Source organism: Coenobita brevimanus, chromosome 93 (genome assembly GCF_032717465.1).
Source record: "Coenobita brevimanus isolate Jiangsu-jjx chromosome 93, ASM3271746v2, whole genome shotgun sequence".
Lineage (NCBI taxonomy): Eukaryota > Metazoa > Arthropoda > Malacostraca > Decapoda > Coenobitidae > Coenobita > Coenobita brevimanus.
Window position 1 is genome coordinate 22,452,188 of NC_137046.1, and position 23,211 is coordinate 22,475,398.

Below are 23,211 nucleotides of genomic sequence, written 5' to 3' on the forward strand. Positions count from 1 at the left end.
TCGTGTACCAGTTCAAGCAGCCTGTTCCTTTCTTTTCTCCACACGATTTTTTTCTTTCAGTCAATATTCGAATTATTGAAGACCCCAGAATAACAGTATCTTTATTTTCCATTACTGTTTTTATTTCACCGTACAATAACTTGTCGTCTTCCTCGTCAAACTTTAAAGGTCAGTAAACTAAACCGAAAAGAATGGATTTTTTATTCTCTGAAAATTTCGACCTACAAAGAATCGTATGTCTCAACATCCAATCTACTGATTACCCCTTCCCGCTCTGGAGGGGCTAGGGGACGGGTATTGTTTTCACTTGGTTTGTCTGTTTGTTGGTTTGTTTGATTGATTCTTTGTTTGTTTGTTTCTCTATGTCTGTCTGTTAACAACTTTACGCGAAAACCACTGGTGCGATCTTGACTAAAATTAAAGGGATGATAGGCTATGACCTTCTGATCTCCTGATTAAATTTTGGGTCAAATAGGACCAAGGCCCAGGCTGTAGGCCCAAAAAATGTAAAAAAAAAAAAAAATCGCTTTTTCGCCATAACTCCTTTCAAATTCGTCATATCGACATGAAACCAAAACCTAAAGGTGCACCTTTCATATCTGCATCCTATAACATGCCTCATTACATCAGGGGGTCACCCATCAGTTAGCGGTAGGTGGGTCAATTTCAGGTGGATCGGGCCTAAAATTTCAAATGGGCATAAAATCGTCAATTTTCGCCCGATTTTCTCCAGAATTGATATATGACATCTTTGACTAGATATCCTGTTGTGTTTATGAGTCAGATCTAAAATGACTGCCGGGGACGGGTTTGCTGCTCCATGGCACCACTTCTTGTTCTTACTATATGTGGTTTTTAATATATATTAGAACTCCCTCAGCGATATTATGCAATCGCGATTTTTAGAAGATTTTATAGCTTTCTTGCAATATTTCTACAAAGAAAGAAAAGTATTCGGGAGCCGAATGCTAATCGCCCGCCAGAAAATGCTGTTTTCTAAGTTTTTGTTTTTTTAAACAAGGAAGAAGGAACCAAAGGCCGGGAGCCAGCAAACCGTTCCTTCCAAGAAAAAAACAAAAACATTACAAAACAGAGTCTAATTCACGATCCGTTCATTTCGAGATGACTGGACACACTGCGTTTGAAAGACTGGAGATCATAGGAAGTAGGAAATACAGAGGGAGACAGTTCCAGAGATGACCTATTGCAGAAATGAAGGACTGGGAGTAACATTAACTTTTGCATTACAGTTGGGCAGAAAAGGGATGAGAATTTGTTGCTAGACGGGTGCTACGCGCCCGTCGTAGAGGTGGAGAGATGCAAGCAGACAGTTCAGAGGAGCAGTGACCATTGAAGTAGCGATAGAAAAGAGATAAAGATGCAACACTGCAGCGAAGAGAAAGAGGATGAAGGAAGCCAGTAAGAGGAAGCCACCCTCCTGAGAAGAGCTGTATGTGGGAAGCCTCCCCACATATGAGAGGTGTACTCTACACAGGGGCGAATAAAACCGGTGTAAAAAGCCAACAAGTGTGCAGGGGTAAAGAAGATACAGAGTAGGCTTAGCACACCTAATCTCTTGGAAGCAGATTTTACAAGAGATGTAATATGATCTTTACAAGATAAGTCCTGAGTGAATGAAACCCCAAGCATGTTCAAGGATGATGCAGGATTGACTTGGATATTATTAAACATTAGTGGGTACTCCTGTGGAAGATTTTGATGGGTTGATAGGTGTAAAAACTGAGTCTTTGATGCATTAAAAACAAGATTATTTTTCCCCAGTCAGAGATACGAGCCAAGTCAGACATTAGGTGTGCCATAGCCTCATCCTTTGTTTGTTGAAGTAATTGTTGAGATGGACGTTGCAGGAACCGAATAGAAACGTGAAGTGTGGAATCATCAGTGTACAAGTGGATAGGGTTAAATGCACAGCTTAGAAGGTCATTGATGAATAAGAGGAAGAGAGTTGGTGATAGGACAGGGGCCTGAGGAACACCACTGTTGATAGATCTAGAAAGAGAACGATGGACGTCTACAACAGCGGCTTTAGAACAACCAGAAAGGAAGATATAGATGAAGGCACAGATAGAATGATAGAAACCGTAAGAGAGCAGTTTGGAATTTAAATTTTTATGCCAGACTCGATCGAAAGCCTTTGAGATGTCAAGTGCAATGGCAAAGCTTTCGCCAAAGTCCCAAAAGGAAGATGACCAGGAGTCAGAAAGGTTGGTGAGAAGATAGCCAGTGGAGCATCCCTGATGGAACCCATACTGATGATCAGAAAGAAGGTCGTGATAGGAAAGATGTTTTAAAAATTTTCTGTTAAGAATAGACTCGAAAACTTCTGAGACACAGGATGTTCAAGCAATTGGACGATAGTTAGAGGGTTGGGAATGGTCATCCTTCTTTGGAACTGGCTGAATGAGAACAAACTTCCAGCAAGAAGGAAAGGTACAAGTTGACAGACAAAGGCAAAAGAGTTTGCCTAAGCAGGGTGTAAGCACAGAAGGACAGTTCTTGAGGACAACAGGAAGGACTCCATCAGGCCCATATGTCATGTTAGTATTGAGGCCAGTGATGGCAGAAAATACATCAGATGAAGAAACTTTAACGTCAGCCATAAGGAAGTCAGAGGGGGGAAGTGATGGGTGAACAGGACCGGAATCGTCTAAGATGCAACTGGAGGAGAAAGTCTGAGAGAAGAGATCTGCATTATCAGTAGAAGAAATGGCTACAGAGCCATCAGAGTTTAGGCAAAGTTGTTAGAAAGGTTTTTCACAAGGTGCCAGAAGGAGCGGGAAGAATTCAAGTTGGAGAGTTAAGATCATTTAGTACAGATGAAATTATTCTTAGCAAAGCAAAGAACAGACTTAGCACGATTCCGGGCAGAAACACAAAAAAGATGTGATTCAGGGGTGGGTTGGCTCAGGTATCTTTTATAGGCCTTCTCCTTATTGTGGACAACATTAGAACAGGCGTGATTAAACCAAGGCTTTCTTGCATTAGTCAAAGGATATGAGAAAGGAATGTATGCTTCCATGCCCGAGAGAATAACCTCCGTAATGTGCAAGGCGGGCACACTCAGATGGCTACTTGCCATGGTCGCAATAATCATTCCAGGGGAAATAAAAGAAGTACTTCCTGAAGGCCTCGCAATCAGCAGCTCGAAGTTGCCGCAACTGACGTTACTTTGGAGGTCCACAGGCCATACTGGAGTGATAGGACATGAAATTAATAAGGTTGTGATCGGAGGAGCCCAACGGAGAGGAAAGATTAACAGTATAAGCAGAAGGATTAGTTATAAGGAAGAGGTCAAATATGTTGGAACTCTCTCCGAGGTGATCAGGGAAATGGGTAGGGTGCTGTACAAGCTGCACTAGGTCATTAGGCATAGAAAAGATGTAAGCTTGGTCACCAGGTGGATCAGAGAGGATAGCCAAAGGTGGTGGTGAACATTGAAATCTCCTAGAATAGAGATTTCAGAGAAAGGAGAAACGGGCAGGATGTGTTCCATCGAAGAAGTAAGATAGTCGAAGAATTTTTCATACACAGTAGAATTAGGGGATAAGTAAACAGCACAGATATACTTAGTCAGAGAAGGACAGCAAAGCCGAAGCCGGAGAGTAGAGAATTCAGAAGAATCAAGTTCAGGAAAACGAGAGCAAGATAAGTTGATGTGTATATTGTTACATAGCCTATGATTTCATCATCCTTTGTATAATTCTAATGTACAGTATGCTGCATGTTTGATCACGATTCGCCACGTGGCTTCCATAGTGATCAGGCTTGCGTGTTCTACCTCACTCCCCCCTTCTCCCCCTTATAGTAGAGTAAGTCGTTCTTTCTGTTGTTCAGAGCAGGAGTGTCAACTCTTCGTCCTCTATACCTTCATTTGTGCGTCCTTCTTACAAGTTGAATCAAGCTCTGCCGGCCCCTATATAATGAGCTCAGTCTCTACATTAGTTGCCACTTAGATCTACTCCTCATTTTGTCCACATCTCTGTCCTCCCCTGTATAGTGTATTATTATTTTTGTGAGTGCTCAGCAAGTCTCCAGCCATCTAGCTGCTGTATAATTTGAGTATAAGTGTTATTGCCATTTTTCTTGCACTGTATAGCATAATGCGTTAATTTGTAAGCCTGGTGGGGTTTTTACTGTCAGCCAGTATTAGTAAGATTGTGTACCTGTAATAATATTATATCTTGCTTTAACTGAGCATTATCCGGTTTTCTCGTTTTATCAGGGCTGACTTAGATAAATTTGCTCTTGCTAAATTTGTGTTAATAGAGGCTATTGCAGTTAACCATATATGTAACCTGTTTTGCCATTACATTATCCTTATGAGTCCTGAATGTTTAGTTGTTAGTTTGAGTATTAAACTTTAACTTGTAATTTTACCTAAGTCTTTTTTTTTTTAACCTGGAACTTTGCGGGACAGTAGTGATTTTAGTATTCTCACTTGAAATGTTCATTATCTCTCTCTGTTCCGTAACATAAATTTGGTGACCTCGCCAGGATATTCAGGATATTATCATAAGGATATTGCTTGATATTTTGTGACTGTGATTTATTCATGATGTCTACTATTACTACTCTTGATGAAGCCAAAGATTTTTTGTCAAATGTGCAAACAGTGTGTGATGTAGAAAACAGAACAAAGAATGAACTTAAGCTTGTTGCTCAACAATTGGGAATTGCTGTTTGCTCTCATCATTCTAAAGATCAAATTGTTGCCTGATTAATAAAAGCTTGTTTAATGTAACTCCTCCAGATGAGGAAAAGCAGATTGAAATAGCTAAGTTACAGCTAGCCCTGCAGGAGGCTCGTGCTAAGGAGGCTGAGTTTCAGGCACGTGCTAAGGAGGCTGAGTCTCAGGCTCGTATTCAGGAGGCACAGGCACAGGCACAGGCACAGGCACAGGCTCAGGCACAAATTGAACTTGCTAGGATTCAGGCAGACCATGAGTATCGCATGAAACAAGGTGGAACTGGATCATCTAGCTCTGATGATTTTGATGTGGCTAAAAATGTTAAACTTGTCCCTCCTTTTAATGAATCTGATTTAACAAAGTATTTCTAGTCGTTTGAGAGGGTAGCTACAGGTTTTAATTGGCCCAAAAAGTATTCGATAATACTCCTTCAGAGTGTTCTCACCGGTAAAGCTCAAGTAACTTATGCATCTTTGCCTCAGGATCAATCTGATAATTATGATGTAGTTAAGAGCTTGATTCTTAAGGCCTATGAGCTTGTTCCTGAAGCCTATAGAGTAAAATTTAGGACAACTTATAAGCAAGATAAGCAATCCCATGTTCAGTATGCAAAAATCAAAGAAGATCTGTTAGAGCAGTGGTTAAATTCTAAGAATGTAAATTCTGATTTTGATAAATTTAAGCAGATGATTTTGCTGGAGGACTTCAAAAGATGTATTAATAAAGATGTAAGCCTATATCTTCATGAGAAAAGAATAGATAATTTGTCTGATGCTGCAGTTTTAGCTGATGAATATGTTCTCACTCACAAGAGATATTCTAAAGTAAAAAGGAAAGCTGAGAGTAAGTACGTTGCCTCTACTCAGAGCACAGGTAACAGGAAAGAGAATAAAGATGATGTTTCTCAGGAAGTAAATACCAGCTCCACCTCTAGATTTCAGAAAAGTAAATGTACTTATTGTAGTAAGCTTGGTCATACTACGGAGAAATGTTTCAGGAGACAGCGTGATGTGAACAAAAAGGAGTCTTTAAATATTCAGTCACTTGGTCTAGTGTCCACCCCTGAGAGTTCCCAGAATTCTTTAACTGAGTTAACTGAACCTGCTTTGAGGGGTAAATTAAATCCTCATGATGAAGCTCCTCTTTTGAGCAGTAACGTGGGTGACACTCTCAAGAGTTCATGTGCTAATTTCCTGTCTGATGGTTTTGTCAGTCCTCTGGACAGTAATGACAGAAAATCAGTTAGAATATATCGTGATACAGGTGCTTGCCAATCCCTTATGCTGACCAGTGTTCTAGGCTCTAATGTTAATTCCTCTGATGAAACTGTAATCTTACAAAGTGTAGGGAATAATTACTTCTCTGTCCCTCTGTGCAGAGTGAATTTAGAGTCTGGTTTTGTTAATGGTTCCGTTATGGTTGGGTTGGTTGAGACACTCTCAATGTCAGGTGTAACTTTCTTACTTGGAAATGATATTGGTGGAAGTCAAGTGTGTCCAGCTCCTCAGTTGTCTAGTGAACCAGTGACTGCGACCCATGATTGTGATATCCCTGATGTGTTCTCTGCATGTGCTGTCACTAGGGCTAAGTCTAAAGTTACTGGTGACTTACAGGATAATGATGATGATGATGTTATCCTAGCTGACACTTTTCTTGCTAATTTGGACCACTCACCAGATGAGACAGTACCCTGTAGTGTTGATAATTTGTCTCGTCAAGAGTTGGTTGAGTTGCAGGTTGCTGACCCTGAGTTGAAAGGTCTAGCTAACTCTGCTTGCAGTGAGGAAGAGTCAGCTGGTGCTTCTACTTGTTAAAAGTCAGGAGTACTTATGAGAAAGTGGAGACCCCCAACAGCATCAGCCGACTGTGAATGGGAGGTTGTACATCAAGTTGTCATCCCTCGTGTTTGTAGGCAGGATATCATTAGAGTGGCTCATGATTCCAGTTTGACAGGATACCTTGGAGTGAGGAAGACTGTGGCACGCATTTTGAAACACTTCTACTGGCCAGGTATCTTCAGAGATATTTCCTGGTATTGTAAGTCTTGTCACACCTGTCAAGTTGTGGGGAAGTGTAATCAGACCGAAAAGGTTGCACCTCAAGTTCCCATTCCTCCTTTTGAGGCGCCATTCACCCGTGTGTTGGTGGATATTGTGTGCCTTCTTCCTAAGACTTCTTCAGGATTTTCTTATGTGTTGACCCTGATTGATATGGCTACTCGTTATCCTGAAGCCATTCCACTTAGAAATATCTCAGCAAAGAATGTGGTTAAGGAAATGCTAGGGTTCTTCACAAAGTTTGGTCTGCCCAAGGAGGTACAGTCAGACCGGGGAAGTAATTTCATGTCAAACGTTTTCAAGCAGTCTCTGAAAGAGTTGGGCATCACCCAGATCACGTCTTCAGCTTACCATCCCCAGACCCAAGGAGCGTTGGAGAGATATCATCAAACACTCAAATCGATGCTCAAGAAATACTGTTTGGAACATCAGAAAGACTGGGATAAAGGTCTTCCATTCGTTGTGTTTGCCGCAAGAGAATCTCCAAATGAATCACTGGGCTTCTCACCTTTTGAACTACTGTTTGGCCATGAAGTAAGAGGACCCCTTAAGTTACTCAAGGAACGCTGGCTGTCGGAGGAAGATGACGTCAACCTGCTGGAGTATGTGATGAAGTTTAAAGAACGGCTGTCCACTGCTTTACAGCTGGCGAGAGAGAATTTAGGAGCTGCTCAGGAGAAGATGAAGACTTGGTATGATAAGAAGTCCAGGTTACGCCACTTTCAGCCAGGAGATCAGGTTTTGATTCTGCTACCAGTTCATGGGAAACCTCTTCAAGCCAAGTTTAGTGGTCCTTATTTCGTGGAGAAGAAACTCAGTGATGTCAACTATGTCATCGCCACACCAGATCGTAGAAAGAACAAGCAACTTTGTCACATCAACACGCTAAAGTTATATCACAGGCGGGACGAAAATAACCCAGTCTGCACTGTAGCTGTTCCACCCGAGTCTGCAAGTGAAGCTCTCCCATGCAGTATGAGCCTGAGTGATAGTTTGGGGAAGAATCCTGATATCATGAATGATCTCCAGACTAAGCTTTCTCATCTAGCTCCCGAGGAAAGGCAGGAGTTTTCGGCATTACTGCAGGAGTACCCGCAAGTGTTCCGTGCCACTCCAGGAAGAACCACTGTGTTGATGCATGATGTCGATGTTGGAGACGCAAAGCCAATGAAACTGCCTCCTTACCGTGTGAACCCAGTGAAAGTTCCTCTCATCCAGAAGGAGCTTGGCTACCTGTTGGACCACAAGATGATTGAGCCCTGTCAGAGTGAGTGGAGTTCTCCTATCACTCAAGTCCCTAAGCCAGGTGGGTCACAGCGGCTTTGCATCGACTACAGACATGTTAATCAGATAACCAAAACAGACACTTACCCTCTCCCTCGCGTGGAAGATTGCATAGACAAGATCGGAAAGGCTAGGCACATAAGTAAGTTTGATTTGTTAAGGGATAATGGCAAGTACCTATGACTGAACGTGCTAGGGAGATCTCATGTTTTGTAACACTAGGAAAGACTTTTGCATGTTCTGTAATGCCATATGGTATGAAGAATGCACCAGCCACTTTTCAGAAGCTCATGAATGTTGTAACAGAGGGTTTGGCAGGGTGTGTTGTTTATATTGATGATGTATTAATCTTCAGTGACAACTGGAAAGATCACCTATGCCATGTCAGTAAATTTCTTGAGCGTTTGGTTCAGGCTAATCTTGTAGCTAATTTATCAAAGTGTGAGTTTGGTCAAGCTAAAGTTCAGTACCTTGGGTATGTAATTGGTGATGGACACGTTGCACCACCAGGAGCTAAGGTTCAGGTTATAAGTGATCTTCCCAGACCTAAAAGTAGGAAAGAGCTACAAAGATTTTTGGGAATGGTAGGTTATTACAGGAGATTTGTTCTTAACTTTTCCATTCTTGAAAAGGGAGTTAAATTTGTCTGGACCGATAACTGTAAATCCTCTTTCAGTAAACTTAAAGCTATCCTATTAAGTCAGCCATTGCTCGCTGCTCCAAATTTTGCTAAGCCTTTTAAAATGGCTGTTGACGCAAGTGATACAGGAGCTGGGGCTGTTTTGCTGCAAGAGGATGATCAGGGTATTGAACACCCTGTATCTTATTACAGGAAGAAGTTCACTCCACCTCAAAAGAACTACTCAACTATTGAGAAAGAGCTTTTGGCCTTGATTTTGGGTTTACAGCATTTTTCATTTTATTTGTGTTCTGGTTTTGACCCCATAGTCATTTATACCGATCATAACCCACTGAAATTTCATAGTAAGTTTAAAGATAAAAATCAGAGATTGACAAGATGGAGTCTACTTCTTCAGGAGTATTCATTAGACATACAACATGTCAAGGGGAAAGAAAATGTTATTGCAGATTGCTTATCTAGACTTTAGACTGATTGTTTTAGAGTAATAAGAAATTTGCTTTGTAAATTACTTTTTCCTTGTGGGGAGGTGTTACATAGCCTATGATTTCATCATCCTTTGTATAATTCTAATGTACAGTATGCTGCATGTTTGATCACGATTCGCCTAGTGGCTTCCATAGTGATCAGGCTTGCATGTTCTACCTCACTCCCCCCTTCTCCCCCTTATAGTAGAGTAAGTCGTTCTTTCTGTTGTTCAGAGCAGGAGTGTCAACTCTTTGTCCTCTATACCTTCATTTGCGCGTCCTTCTTACAAGTTGAATCAAGCTCTGCCGGCCCCTATATAATGAGCTCAGTCTCTGCATTAGTTGCCACTTAGATCTACTCCTCATTTTGTCCACATCTCTGTCCTCCCCTGTATAGTGTATTATTATTTTTGTGAGTGCTCAGCAAGTCTCCAGCCATCTAGCTGCTGTATAATTTGAGTGTAAGTGTTATTACCATTTTTCTTGTACTGTATAGGATACTGCGTAATTTGTAAGCCTCGTGGGGTTTTTACTGTCAGCCAGTATTAGTAATATTTTGTATCTGTAATAATATTATGTCTTGCTTTAACTGAGCATTATCCGGTTTTCTCATTTTATCAGGGCTGACTTAGATAAATTTGCTCTTGCTAAATTCGTGTTAATAGAGGCTATTGTAGTTAACCATATATGTAACCTGTTTTGCCATTACATTATCCTTATGAGTCCTGAATGTTTAGTTGTTAGTTTGAGTATTAAACTTTAACTTGTAATTTTACCTAAGTCTTTTGTTTTGAACCTGGAACTTTGCGGGACAGTTGTGATTTTAGTATTCTCACTTGAAATGTTCATTATCTCTCTCTGTTCCTTAACAATATACACACAACAGCCACCTTTGGCTTTGAAATAAGTGTAGAGGAAGTTGGAGGATATAGCTAAAGGTTAGCTATCAGGTGCCTCATACAGCTAAGTCTCAGTTAAGAAGAGCAGGTGAGCTTTAGAGGAGGAGAGGTGTATTAGCATTCGGCTCTCGAATGGTTTTCTTTTTTTTTACATAATTACACCACCTAACTGCTGTGTTACATCACTGTACTGTGGAAGTGGTGTGTCAGAGGATAATGAAATACGATTTATATGGGATTCGAGTGAAGTAAAACTGTTGACAAAAAGTATTTCTTATTTTCAAAACAGTGTGGATATGAAAAGAGCTTTTTTTTTTTTTTAAATAAAGGAAAACATCACTTAATATTATCAAAATTTAGTTCTTCAGTGGCTGGTGGTGGCGAACTATCATCTACTCACTTTATGTAGTGCTGCCTACTTCTCCGTTTCGTTTATCATTCTTTTTCTGTGCCTGCCCTCCTCTCTTCCTATTTCTCCCATCTTTCCTATCACATTTTATTACTCTTCTTTCCTTTTTCAGGTGACTTTACATTGTTTGACAAGTCTAATGGTTTTCAGTATACTAGAAAACTATTTACAACGCTGAGAGGTAACCATATAACAGACCCAAACCTGTTCCCTACGTGTCAACAAATGGGTTGGCTGTGGGTTAGTGCCCCTTCCCGTAAAACAACTAACTCAAGGACAAACGGCCTCCCCTTACGGGATTATAGTGTCTGGCTATAGAAGCAGTACCATTTGAAAATATTTAGATACGGTATTTGTGGTCCCTAAATAATTATCACGGAGTTATTACACATTAATAGAGGTTCTATAATGACATACCTGAATGTTGCTAACATGACTAACTCAACAAGAAGTATTAAAATGCTGTAACTGCCCAGAAAATATCTGCAAAATTTAAGTGAAGGAAATTATCAGAGTGATGCATTTTACCTTTTCGGGAGAAAGGTTTCTGGTTTGGGAGAAGTCACTATCAAATTTTCCCCCAAATGTGAATATACACTAAATCAGCCAAAATCTTTGCCACCGTGTCGGATTTTTTTTTTTTTTTTCCCTCCTGGCCGTCTGTATGCATCGGTACACATACCTTAACAATTCTATGGAGGATTTCGGTAAAGTTTCCTCGTGTGTCAAGGACATTTGTCGTTTAAGTAATCACATACTAATACGAGTAATTACTACCTATAATTACTTTCAATTTATGAAAACAGCTTTCTTGTGGTCAGGAACATTGCTATAACCCGACTTGATCACACTGTTGCTGAAATTGCCATTGAATGTGACTAAATGATCACTGTTACTAAACATTTCCTGCTAGAACATTATCAGCTCATTTCTCTATTCTAACCAAAACAAGACCTAACATATTTTTTCCAAACGCTGTTTGTAATACCAGTATCAAACTTTGCAACAATTTGCAGTATCTTGGATACAATAGTTTTCAGCGACTTCCTCATACAGTTTACGTTCAATACGCATCTTTCACACATCTTTCCTGGAGGCTGGCAAAGTAACCCAACTGTTATTTTACCGCGTTCTTCATTTCTAAGTTGGTTGTAAATTGTGTACCCAACTGTTATTTTACCGCGTTCTTCATTTCTAAGTTGGTTGTAAATTGTGTACGTTTTATCAGTGGATGGTTTTGAAGTTAATACTGAATGAAAATATAATTTAACACATACCAGTGCACTGCCACTCATTTTCCAGTTACTGAAAATACTGTAGCCTGACAAATCATATTAAGATAATATTATCTTCATTTAGTATCAAAGCATGATTCAGTGATAACAATTACAGTATATCGTAGTCATCAACGAAAGCTTGAGTCCCTAAATCAGTAGTTTATTTTATAAACTATGAAGATTCATGAGAAGAATGTATACACATTCTTTTTTCCTTCCAAGGAGAGATCGATAAATCTGTCTCTCTTTAACTGTAGTTTAACAGTTTATCTGCTTGTCTTGAGGACTATGTATGTTTTTGTCAAAAAAAAAAAAAAAAAAAAGCATCATTCTGGAGAAAGTCAAAGTACTCAAGTGAAACCACATCTTTGATGAAGATCAGCAGATGGTAAAGGTTATTCCAGGTTCTGACAAACTCAGCACCTTACTGTAAGCCAAGTGACTTTGATTATTTACAGTGATGTTGTCACCTCCTGTCCTCGAAAGTAAACATGAAATAAAAATATTTTTTATCCTTGGTCCCCTTGTACCAGATTATCTTCTTGTACTTCTCTGACAATTCCATCGATCCGGTTCCCACCACGTCATTGGTATTCGTACGAACAACCGTAAGAGGATATTTTGTAGCATCGTCAGTAGCCTCGTCCAGGACCTTACTTGCATTATCTAATTTAGTACCTGAGATACAGTATCGCTCCTTGTCAGTAATTGCCCTGCCACAAAACACAACTAGACGGCCTCGCTATATGGAATCCTTTATCATGTGCCATCCGCACCTCAAGGGGCTTCTCTCCACCATCAACAAGCATCTGAAATTTATTTTATGTTATAACAGGAAGAGGGGTGATGTTGAAATATGCTGCGTAGGGTTGGTAAAGTGTTCGTTCTGTCTTTGTGGTGAGTGGGTGGTGCATTTTTTTTATGCAAGGAAGAAACTAAAGGCTAGGTGCCCGCAAACCGTTCTTTCCAAGAAAAAACAAAAACTATACAACAGAGGGCCAAATTCAAGATCCTTTCATTTCGAGATGCCTGGACACACTGCGTTTGAAAGACTGGAGGTCATAGGAAGTAGAAAAACAGACAGAGGGAGACAGTTCCAGAGATGACTTGTTGCATACATAAAGGACTGGCCGTAACGGTTGACTCTTGCATTTGAGAGCTGGACAGAAAAGGGATGAGAGTTTGTTGCCACGCACCCGTCGTAGTGGTGGAGGGATGCAAGTAGACAGTTCAGAGAAGCAGTGACCATTGGAGTAGCGATAGAAAAGAGATAAAGATGCAACAATGTGGCGAAGAGAAAGAGGTTGAAAGGAGCCAGTAAGAGGAAGAGAGTTAATGAGACGACAAGGCTTTGACTCCACCTTATTGAGAAGAGCTGTATGTGGGGAGCCTCCCCACACATGAGCGTTGTACTCTACACTCGAACGAATGAAACTCGTGTATAAAGTCAACAACTGTGCAGGGGTAATGAAGGTACGGACTCGGCTTAACCTAACCTCTTGGAAGCAGATTTTACAAGAGATGTAATATGATCTTTCCAAGATAAATCCTGAGAGAATGAAACTCCAAGTATGTATAAAGATGATGCAGGATTGAGTTGGATATTATTAAACATTAGTGGGTACTCCTGTGGAAGATTCTGACGGGTTGATAGGTGAAAGAACTGAATTTTTGACGCATTAAAAACAAGATTATTTTTATCCCAGTCGAATTTTGCAAAAATGAAAAAGAAGCGAGTCAGACAGTGGTTCCAGGCATCTCACTGGGTCGTCACCGGGGCATTTATGGTCCCACCTCCCCGGGGACTCTGAGGCTTGATTATGAGACGCAATATTGGTTGAATTTTGATTCTTTTTTTTTTTATGCTAGGAAGAAGGAACTAAAGGCCACGACCCAGCAATACTGTTCCTTCCAACAGAAAGACAAAATGCAAGAGAGAGCCAAATTCAAGTTCCGATCATTTCGAGATGCCTGGACACACTGCGTTTGAAAGACTGAAGATCATAGCTAGTAGGAAATACAGACAGAGGGAGACAGTTCCATAGTTGACCTGTTGTATAAATGAAGGACTGGGAGTAACGGTTAACTCTTGAGGATGAGAGTTTGTTGCTAGACGGATGCTACGCACCTGTCGTGAGATGAAGGGATGCAAGCAGACAGTTCAGAGGAGCAGTGACCACTGAAGTAGCGATAGAAAAGAGATAAAGATGCAACAATGAGGCGAAGAGACAGAGGTTGAAGGGAGCCAATAAGAGGAGGAGAGTTAATGAGACGAAAAGCCTTTGACTCCACCCTATTGAGAGGAGCTGTATGTGGAGAGTCTCCCCACACATGACAGTTGTACTCTATACAGGGGCGGATAAAACCCGTGTATAAAGTCAACAACTGTGCAGGGGTAAAGAAGGAACTGAGTCGGCCTAGCACACCTAATCTCTTGGAAGCAGATTTTAAAAGAGATGTAATATGATCTTTCCAAGACAAGTCCCGAGTGAATGAAACCCCAAGCATGTTCTAGGATGATGCAGGATTAAGCTGAATATTATTAAACATTAATGGGTACTCCTGTGGAAGATTTTGTCGGGTTGATAGGTGTAAGAACTGAGTCTTTGATGCATTAAAAATAACAGGATTATTTTTCCCCAGTCAGAGATATGAGCCAAGTCAGACATTAGGTGTGCCATAGCGTCATCTCTTGTTTGTTGAAGTAACTGCTGAGATGGACGTTGCGGGAACCGAATGGAAAGGTGAAGGGTGAAGTCATGAGCATACGAGTGGATAGGGTTAGATGTACAGCTTAGAAGGTCATTGATGAATAAGAGGAGAGTTGGTGACAGGACAGAGCCCTGAGAAACACCACTGAATAGGAAGTGTAGTGTGTAATGTGCACGTAGTTTGGTGTTGACACAGAAACTTGTATTGGAGAGCATGCTGACCTACTCTCTGAGTTACTGAAACATTGAAAAAGTTCAGCACATGGGGATGGTCAGGAACTAGTCCCGAAGGCTGATGAAACGAGAGTTCCAGCTCTCCCTGTCATCAGCTTCCCATCCACCCTGGGAGTACCGCCCTGCTTGACTGGTGCTACAGTCTACTCCCTTGGATGGGATGGATCCTGTGCTAAAGCAAGGAAATTATTGATTTTTTCTCTTTTATTGTTACTTATTTATTCACGTATTTATTTACTGCTGCAAGTAATCTATACTTCTAATGTTTATGCATCCTGATAGTCGTAGAGCCGATGTTGGAGAGGGACGCCTTCACGAGGTGGTACTAACATATTCGAGTGGATATACAAACATATTTCAGTTCCTTCCTTATCCCCCGAAAAGAGGATAATTGACTACAAAATGACAGCTTCAGCCTGAAGTCCATCGGGTTCACGTTCAATGAGCCTTGAGCCACAGTAACAGGCTTAAATATTAGTTTTGCATTTATGAAGCTTTTTCACATTTGTGACTGTTAAGATGGAACCCAACCTGGTCTCGCATAATTCATTTTTTTCGAATGAACTGATTCAGGACTTTTCGGTAATTAACCTACATCTGTTTTGGAAGGCAGTGCCAATGGGTGTTTTCGTGGCTTCGAATTTACGAGATTCCTTTGCACTGATGTTGTCTGTGTTGAGAAAACTCGTGTGCAACAAAATAGGGTCTAGTAATTTGGGGAAATGATGTGTCTGAGATTCGTGTCCGGCTGGATTGAAACGAGTGATAAATGGTTTTATTTGTGACTTAGTCATTCCTTCTTGTGCAGGCCAATTTTTTAGAAGTCTGGGACTGGCCTACGGCAGGCTGAGACTGGAGTGTTTTGAAGCTATTCCTTGGTCGTAGTCACAACACAGTCCTTTCACTTGGCTTAAGATTTATTATTACCTTCGCCTAGGAGGTTATGTTTTCACCCCCGTCCGTTTGTTTGTTTGTTGATTGGTTGGTTTGTAAGCAAGATTACACAAACACTACTGGACGGATTTCCATGAAGCTTGGTAGAAGAATGGGCCTTGGCCCAGAATAGACTCCATTAAATTTTGGTGCGGATCCGTATAAAGGTGCGGATCCAGCAATTTTTTTTTTTTCACTTCAACATTGCGAGATAGTGCGTTTTTCGACATTTTCGTAAGTTTTTCACTGAATATTGCATGGATCATGATGAAAAAAATCAGGCATATTTAGGATGTTGGTATCTACGAATGTGTATAGTTTGGCGCGGATCCATATAAAATTCCGGATCTAGCGGATTTAAACATGCTTTCATAGGGGGGTAGTCTTTTTCAATATTGGATTAGACTTGATTGAATTTAAAGGAACTGCATGTTGGGCCTTGACGGAGGTATGCGCTCTACTGAGTGCCATTCTAGTATTAGAATATGTCTTGATACTGTATCAAATGAATTATTGCTCGTGCTGCTAATGCGGTTGTTAATGAGGGTTATTTCTTTATTTTTATTTTTTTAATGCAAGGTAGAAGGAACCAAAGGCCGGAAGCCCACAAGAATGTTAGCTTCAAGAAAAAAATAAATAAATGAGAGCCATATTCAAGATACGTTCATTTTCAGATGCCTAGACACATTGTTTAAAAGACTCGAGGTCATAGGCAGAAGGAAATACAGACAGAGGAGGACAGTTAAAGAGTTGAATCATCTAAGAAGTATTGGGTCCGTTATGAAAGGTGTGTGGTAGTTAAGGCTTGAGACGAAATCCATGCTGGGAGGCAGACAGAGGGATGTAGATGGCTGATGTTCTTTAAGATTAATTTTTCCATGTTTTTGGATAGTGTGCAAAGCAGATATCGAACTAAAAGACTGTTGGGTGGTTAGAGTATTAGGATGAGGATTGCTTTCTTCCGGACACAGATGTAAAGCAAAGAGTACACAGTAGGCAGACTTATTCAGCTATTTTCCAGAGTTAAAAATGCGTTATAGTTAAGCGAAGGAAGATGGGACCATATATTCAGATTCTAAAACGAATAAGTAGATAAAAGGAGTAAACAGAGAGAGGAAAATGTTACATTAGAACATATATTGTATATTGTAGTGCACACACACACACACACACACACACACACACACACACACACACACACACACACACACACACACACAGAAACTAACTAACGAACTAAAAATAACAGAGGATATTATTTAAACGCAGTAGAAGGAGTATAAAAGATTAGCAGAAACGTGAAACACTGATGATGAACTGGGTGCATGTGATGTGTACCGGTAGAGCTCCTCCTCTGCAGCGGCCATGTTGCTGAAGTAATCGTAGATGGCGGTGGACTGCAGCACCGTGTAGTTTATCCTGTTCTGTGCTTCCAACTCGTCCAGCGAAGTAACCGGAGTCTGTTAACATAGAGGAGCTCGAATTATTCAGAGTCATCACAGTATACATTCTGCACCGTGCCTTTCCAGTTCATTATGACTTTAAATAGTACAAAGATGAAATTAGTGAATTTTCCTTTAGCAATATCAGTTGATTACTTTCTTATTTTACCGACCACCTTCAGGTATTTTGTAGTTATTGACAGCCCAAATGGTTTCCTATAACCTAGTTTACAATTTGCTAAGTTGGATAGTAACCAAACAATTAGATGACACCTGGTGGTCTAGTGGGTTTACCGCTTCACTAGGTGGGGGCCCATAAGGGCTTACCTCCGAAGACTGGTTGGGGTTTATTGTTCCCATAATGCCACTTAGGACCGAGAGAGACTGCCTACCCCCCTCTTAATTGTTAGGACTGAGTAGTCTAGATTTGGGCCCCTACGCTCCCTATGGGCTGAACGATGGTGAGACAGAATGACATACCTATAGAAAACTACAATGAAAAAGCTAAATATTACTAGAACACCGTAAAACTGTCCAAGGATAATTTTGATAAAGAAAATCTTCCCACAGCTATTGCTTACCAAAAGCCGAGCTATAAAGGGAACTTGAGGTCAAGGTCATTGTTCTTCTACATGTCACCTTAGGTCATCACAGTCTATTATGTTTGGTGGCTCGAGCTTTAATATTTCGTGAAAAATTGTGACATTCGGAATATCTGGAAAAATTCCAAATTTTGACCCCAGGCGATCTCAGAGAATAATCCACCGATTGGCACCATACTCTTTTCTCGCACTGTGTTCGCCTAAAGCCTATATTGTAGTAAAATTTCAGCTTCCTGGCTTAAGCGGTTCTTGAGACAGCTTTCCTGTGTTCCGCATAATATCTGGAGATGCGTTTGAATAACTACCACAATATCTGGCCCAAAGAAGCGAACAGCTGTCCGACTAAGTTGATCAAATTTGAAGGCACTGTGCCAAATAGCCTTTGAAATACGGCAATAAAAATATTAATAATAATATTAATAATGGCAAAACCAGGAATATTCCCAAGAGGATATTTAGTAAAAAGAAACGGACACCTGCCTGACTAAGTTCATCATGTTTGAAGGCTCTAAGTCAAACAGCCTTCGATATATCAGAATTTGAAAACTATATACCGTAATAATAATAATAATAATAATAATAATAATAATAATAATAACAATGACAAAAACAAGAAAACTTCCCACAGGGATGTGGGAAGTTATAAAAAATTGTTTTACTACACATAATCGTAGAGGCTTCTCTAATAACTATTCTAATCCACGATGGGCGAACACATTATAAAGCCTTCATCATACATAGAAACGATGTTTACATGCTTGAGGTTTGATAACATTAACCATAACCTCAAGAGAAACTGTGCAAGAAAAATTATGTTAATCGCATAAATGATGTAGATCTGCAAAAATACAGACGCCTTTCCTTGTTGTGAAATCAAGGAAAGACGAAATATAGCCCCAGGTGTGACTACTGACGACTTGACTCACTCATGATGAGCAGTCAATAACCAATGACGATTCAGTTAACTGAGGCACAAGTCGGGAATAGCAAGTCAAGCAGAATATCATGGACTGTGTAGTATGTGATTGGTTTTCATGACAGACATGAAAGCTGCCAGATAAAATAATGTAATGAACTTCACACATCCCTGTAAATAAGACGAGTAGAAAGTAGTATAAAAATATGTCCATAAAGTAAAATGAAATGCACGGAAGTCACAATATGATAATATATATATATATATATATTGCAAAATACTGACGTAAACTAAGAGACTGCAAGAAAATTTAAGGTTGATATAAATATTGTAACATCTATGCTCCCTCGCTCTTCCGTGATCTCACGACTGAATTATTTTTCATACGACTTATCATGAGTGTTCTAATTGTGTGCTACTGATCTTACAGATTTTGATGAATACATTTAGGGTTTGTAGTCTTTATAATTTGTGCATATTCTAACAAAAATCTAACACTTGAGAGATCTGGCTTGTCCAGTCCAAAATTACACCTCATTTCTATAAAACACAGTTCTCTCTCTTTCTTTCTGTCTGTCTGTCTGTCTCTGTCTGTCTGTCTCTCTCTCTCTCTCTCTCTCTCTCTCTCTCTCTCTCTCTCTCTCACACACACACACACACACACACACACACACACACACACACACACACACTATGTGAGTGTGAGTGTGTCTGTGGACAGTTGCAAGTCATCTTATGGAGGTCCAAGCTTGGCAGCAGGGTTGGTTGATTAATGAGTGCCATATGGTTGATGTAGGTTGGTGGGTTGGTGGACAGGTGGGGTGGGTACGATGGGTGGGCAGGGTGAGCGGGGTGGGTATGTGGAGAGACGGAGGTTGGATATGGTGGGTGAGATGGGAGGATTGGATGAAGCGGGTGGGGTGCGAGAGTGGGAGAGAATTGATGAATGAGTGGGCAGGATCAGGTGGTTGAGTGAACCAGGGTTGGTCACGTGGGTTGGGTATGTAGGCTTACTGGGTGGGTAAGTGGATGTGTGGCTCCCAGGAGGACAAACCCAAAAGACGGACGTGTATATGGATGGGTAGAAAAGAGAAAGTGAGTCCAATGAAGAATAGGTCTATGGGGTAACTAGGTCCATGTGGGAAAAACAGGTTCACTGTGGATCCGTCCTTGAGGGAAATGCACCCCAGGCAGAAACATATGCCCAGCGGGTAAAGAGGGTCCATGTGAGAGAGTAAGTCCATGTGGGGATTTGATGTGTCCCAGTGGTGAGAAAATTGGAACTTAGGGAATAATAGGTTTAAGAAGAAAATAGATCCGTGGATAGACATGGGGAATTGTTATGAGTCCATATTATAATTACAAATCATAATAGATAGATAGATAAATAGATAGATAGAGAGACAGATAGAAGCAGGAAGTCGGATGATGAGAAGGTACTGTGTCTGCAAGAATCGAGCAATGCTAAACATGCTTACACACTCTTAACTCAAGGAATGCTTTATAGGCACACGACAGCTCCTAGTGACCATACACACACATACACACATACTCACACACAGGCTTCTAGAACTTTCCAGTCACAGGGAACACACGTGATACGTCTCCTGTTTCACCAGAATTTAGGAGAGAGAGCTCAGAAGGAAGCTAGCCATAGAACAGACAGGTCGCAGGGAGAAGGGCTTAGCAACTTGAGAGAGAGAGAGCGAGACAGGGAGACAGGGACTCATACTCACTCATGAGTGAGAGACTTGTTAATATTTCCAAGACAAATAAAAATAGTCCCATACTATTCTTTACCTCTCCTGTCACTACATGACAAATGGGAAAGAAGATTATCTACTTACAAAGCTACTCAAGTATAACAACCGCTCGTCCACAAGTCTAATATATATATATATAACTTCTCTACAAGCAACTACAAAGTCTTTTATGACATTTGGTGGCAGCGAACGTATACAAACCTCATCTACGAATCAACAGTGAATTCCTACAAAATATCAAGATTGAAAACAAAAAAATACCTCTCACAACCAACAACTTACAAACAGCTCCTGACAGTTCTCTCCAACCCCCCCCTCCGTCTCCACGATCATCACGCTGATGTAGAAGTGATCACACGACGTCTTGCCAGTAGTTTAACAAAGTACTGATACAAACAATCTTGAAATTTCTACGACGAACCAACGAACTACAACCATCTACAATCAACTACAAGTAACAACTCTACGAGTCGTCTATATAATCTTCTACACGCACCTACAAGTAGCGGCAGTCTTCATCCTACAACGAGTAAATCACAAGAAAAAAGGACCACGAATACCTCGAGGAAGAAAAACGGTACAAACAAACGAAGAGTGAGACACGACTCATAACTCATCCTACTCACTCGTCTTCACTCAAGTTACATCATCACTATCATCGACCGCAGCATGACCGGATTCATATGTTAGGACTGTAATTATTACAATTATGTAACTACAAACGATATGTAACAATTATGTAACGACAAACGATTGCATTATGTTACACTTGCTACAATTATGTAACTACAAACGATATGTAACAATTATGTAACGACAAACGATTGCATTATGTTATACTTGCTACAATTATGTAACTACAAACAATATGTACCATTTATGTAACAGTTGCATTAACAAGATGTAACTTTTATGTAACTTTAACTACAATTATGTAACTACAAACGATATGTAACAATTATGTAACGACAAACGATTGCATTATGTTACACTTTGCCAATTAACAGTTGCATTAACAAGATGTAACTTTAACTACAATTATAAGGCCAAGACACTTATGTAACAGTTGCATTAACAAAATGTAACTACAATTATAAGGCCAACACAATTATGCATTACCACAATATTTTGTAACAACTCATAAAATGTTACAATTATGTATTACCACAATGTTAGTACAATATTATAAGTCATACAACTATAGCACAATTCTGTATTACCAGTATCATCATACAAGTTAGGTGAAATATTAGACATTACTAAAGTGATAACTCAATATGTAATGTATAACCTAGCAGTATTACCATTGCACAATTATATGCGTATGTCTGTTGTACATGCACGTCTTACAAAGTGTTATACAACAACCATTGCATTTATTCAAATATGTATACAACTTGTTTAAAATGTAATATTGCTGAATAATCACTATTTACTATAAATATATGTATACAATATTATAATCAATATCATGTACTAATAGATTAGCATATGTCAATGATAATTGCTGTCGGAAGTCCTTCAGCTGCGTGGACCGAGCATATGTTATGAGTCCATATTATAATTACAAATCATAATAGATAGATAGATAAATAGATAGATAGAGAGACAGATAGAAGCAGGAAGTCGAATGATGAGAAGGTACTGTGTCTGCAAGAATCGAGCAATGCTAAACATGCTTACACACTCTTAACTCAAGGAATGCTTTATAGGCACACGACAGCGCCTAGTGACCATACACACACATACACACATACTCACACACAGGCTTCTAGAACTTTCCAGTCACAGGGAACACACGTGATACGTCTCCTGTTTCACCAGAATTTAGGAGAGAGAGCTCAGAAGGAAGCTAGCCATAGAACAGACAGGTCGCAGGGAGAAGGGCTTAGCAACTTGAGAGAGAGAGAGCGAGACAGGGAGACAGGGACTCATACTCACTCGTGAGTGAGAGACTTGTTAATATTTCCAAGACAAATAAAAATAGTCCCATACTATTCTTTACCTCTCCTGTCACTACATGACAAATGGGAAAGAAGATTATCTACTTACAAAGCTACTCAAGTATAACAACCGCTCGTCCACAAGTCTAATATATATATATAACTTCTCTACAAGCAACTACAAAGTCTTTTATGACAGAATTAGATCTATCTATCTATCTATTGCCAGACGCCACAATCCCACAAGGGGTGGCCATTTGACTTTGATTTATTAGTTTTACGGGGAGAGGCACTAACCCTCCACCAACCCACTTGTTGACACGTAGGAAGCACGCATGGTTTGGTTATATAGTTACCACCCAGCATTGTTAATGGTTTCTTGGCTTACAGGAAACCATTTGGGTTGTCATTCAATGTAAAGCCACCTGTAAAGGAAAGAAATGCATAGGAAAAAACAGGTCCATGATGTAAAAAAAAAAAAAAGGTCCATGGGTGAATAAGTTCACGGGGGAGTATTGGTCTACTGGAAAATACGTCCACGGAGGAATATGGATCCACTGGGCATAATAGGTCCCAAGGGGAAATGGGTTCATGGGGGAAATAGGCCCAAGGGGGAAGGTAGAGAATAATGAATCAGTGGGATGAACATAGGTCTTTGAGGGAAAATTTGTGGGTCGGGAGATGACTCTTACGGGGTGTAGCCAGAGACGGACTTGCAGGTTTGTCTAGTATCCAAGAAAACGAAGCTACACTGAAAGATGTGGTCCACCTGTGTGTTCCCAACCTTCTAAAACAGACTGTCCAGGAGCAATTTATTTCACATGTATCTGAAAACATCACCGATGCATGTTATCTGGAAGTTGTCCGTAAGGAAAATGGAAAAAAAAAAAATGGGAAGTGGTAGTAAAATGATAAATTTCTCTCAC

At 40.2% G+C, this 23,211-nt stretch overlaps 1 protein-coding gene across 1 annotated transcript in view; it reads right to left on the reverse strand.

Moving 5' to 3' along the window:
• LOC145412380 (ionotropic receptor coreceptor Ir8a-like) overlaps nt 1-23,211 on the reverse strand; it is a 214,090-nt gene that overhangs the window by 33,354 nt on the left and 157,525 nt on the right. Inside the window, exon 13 of the mRNA XM_080282268.1 lies at nt 16,958-17,079. Coding sequence (XP_080138394.1) covers nt 16,958-17,079 — 122 coding nt within the window. The remainder of the gene's footprint in view (nt 1-16,957; nt 17,080-23,211) is intronic.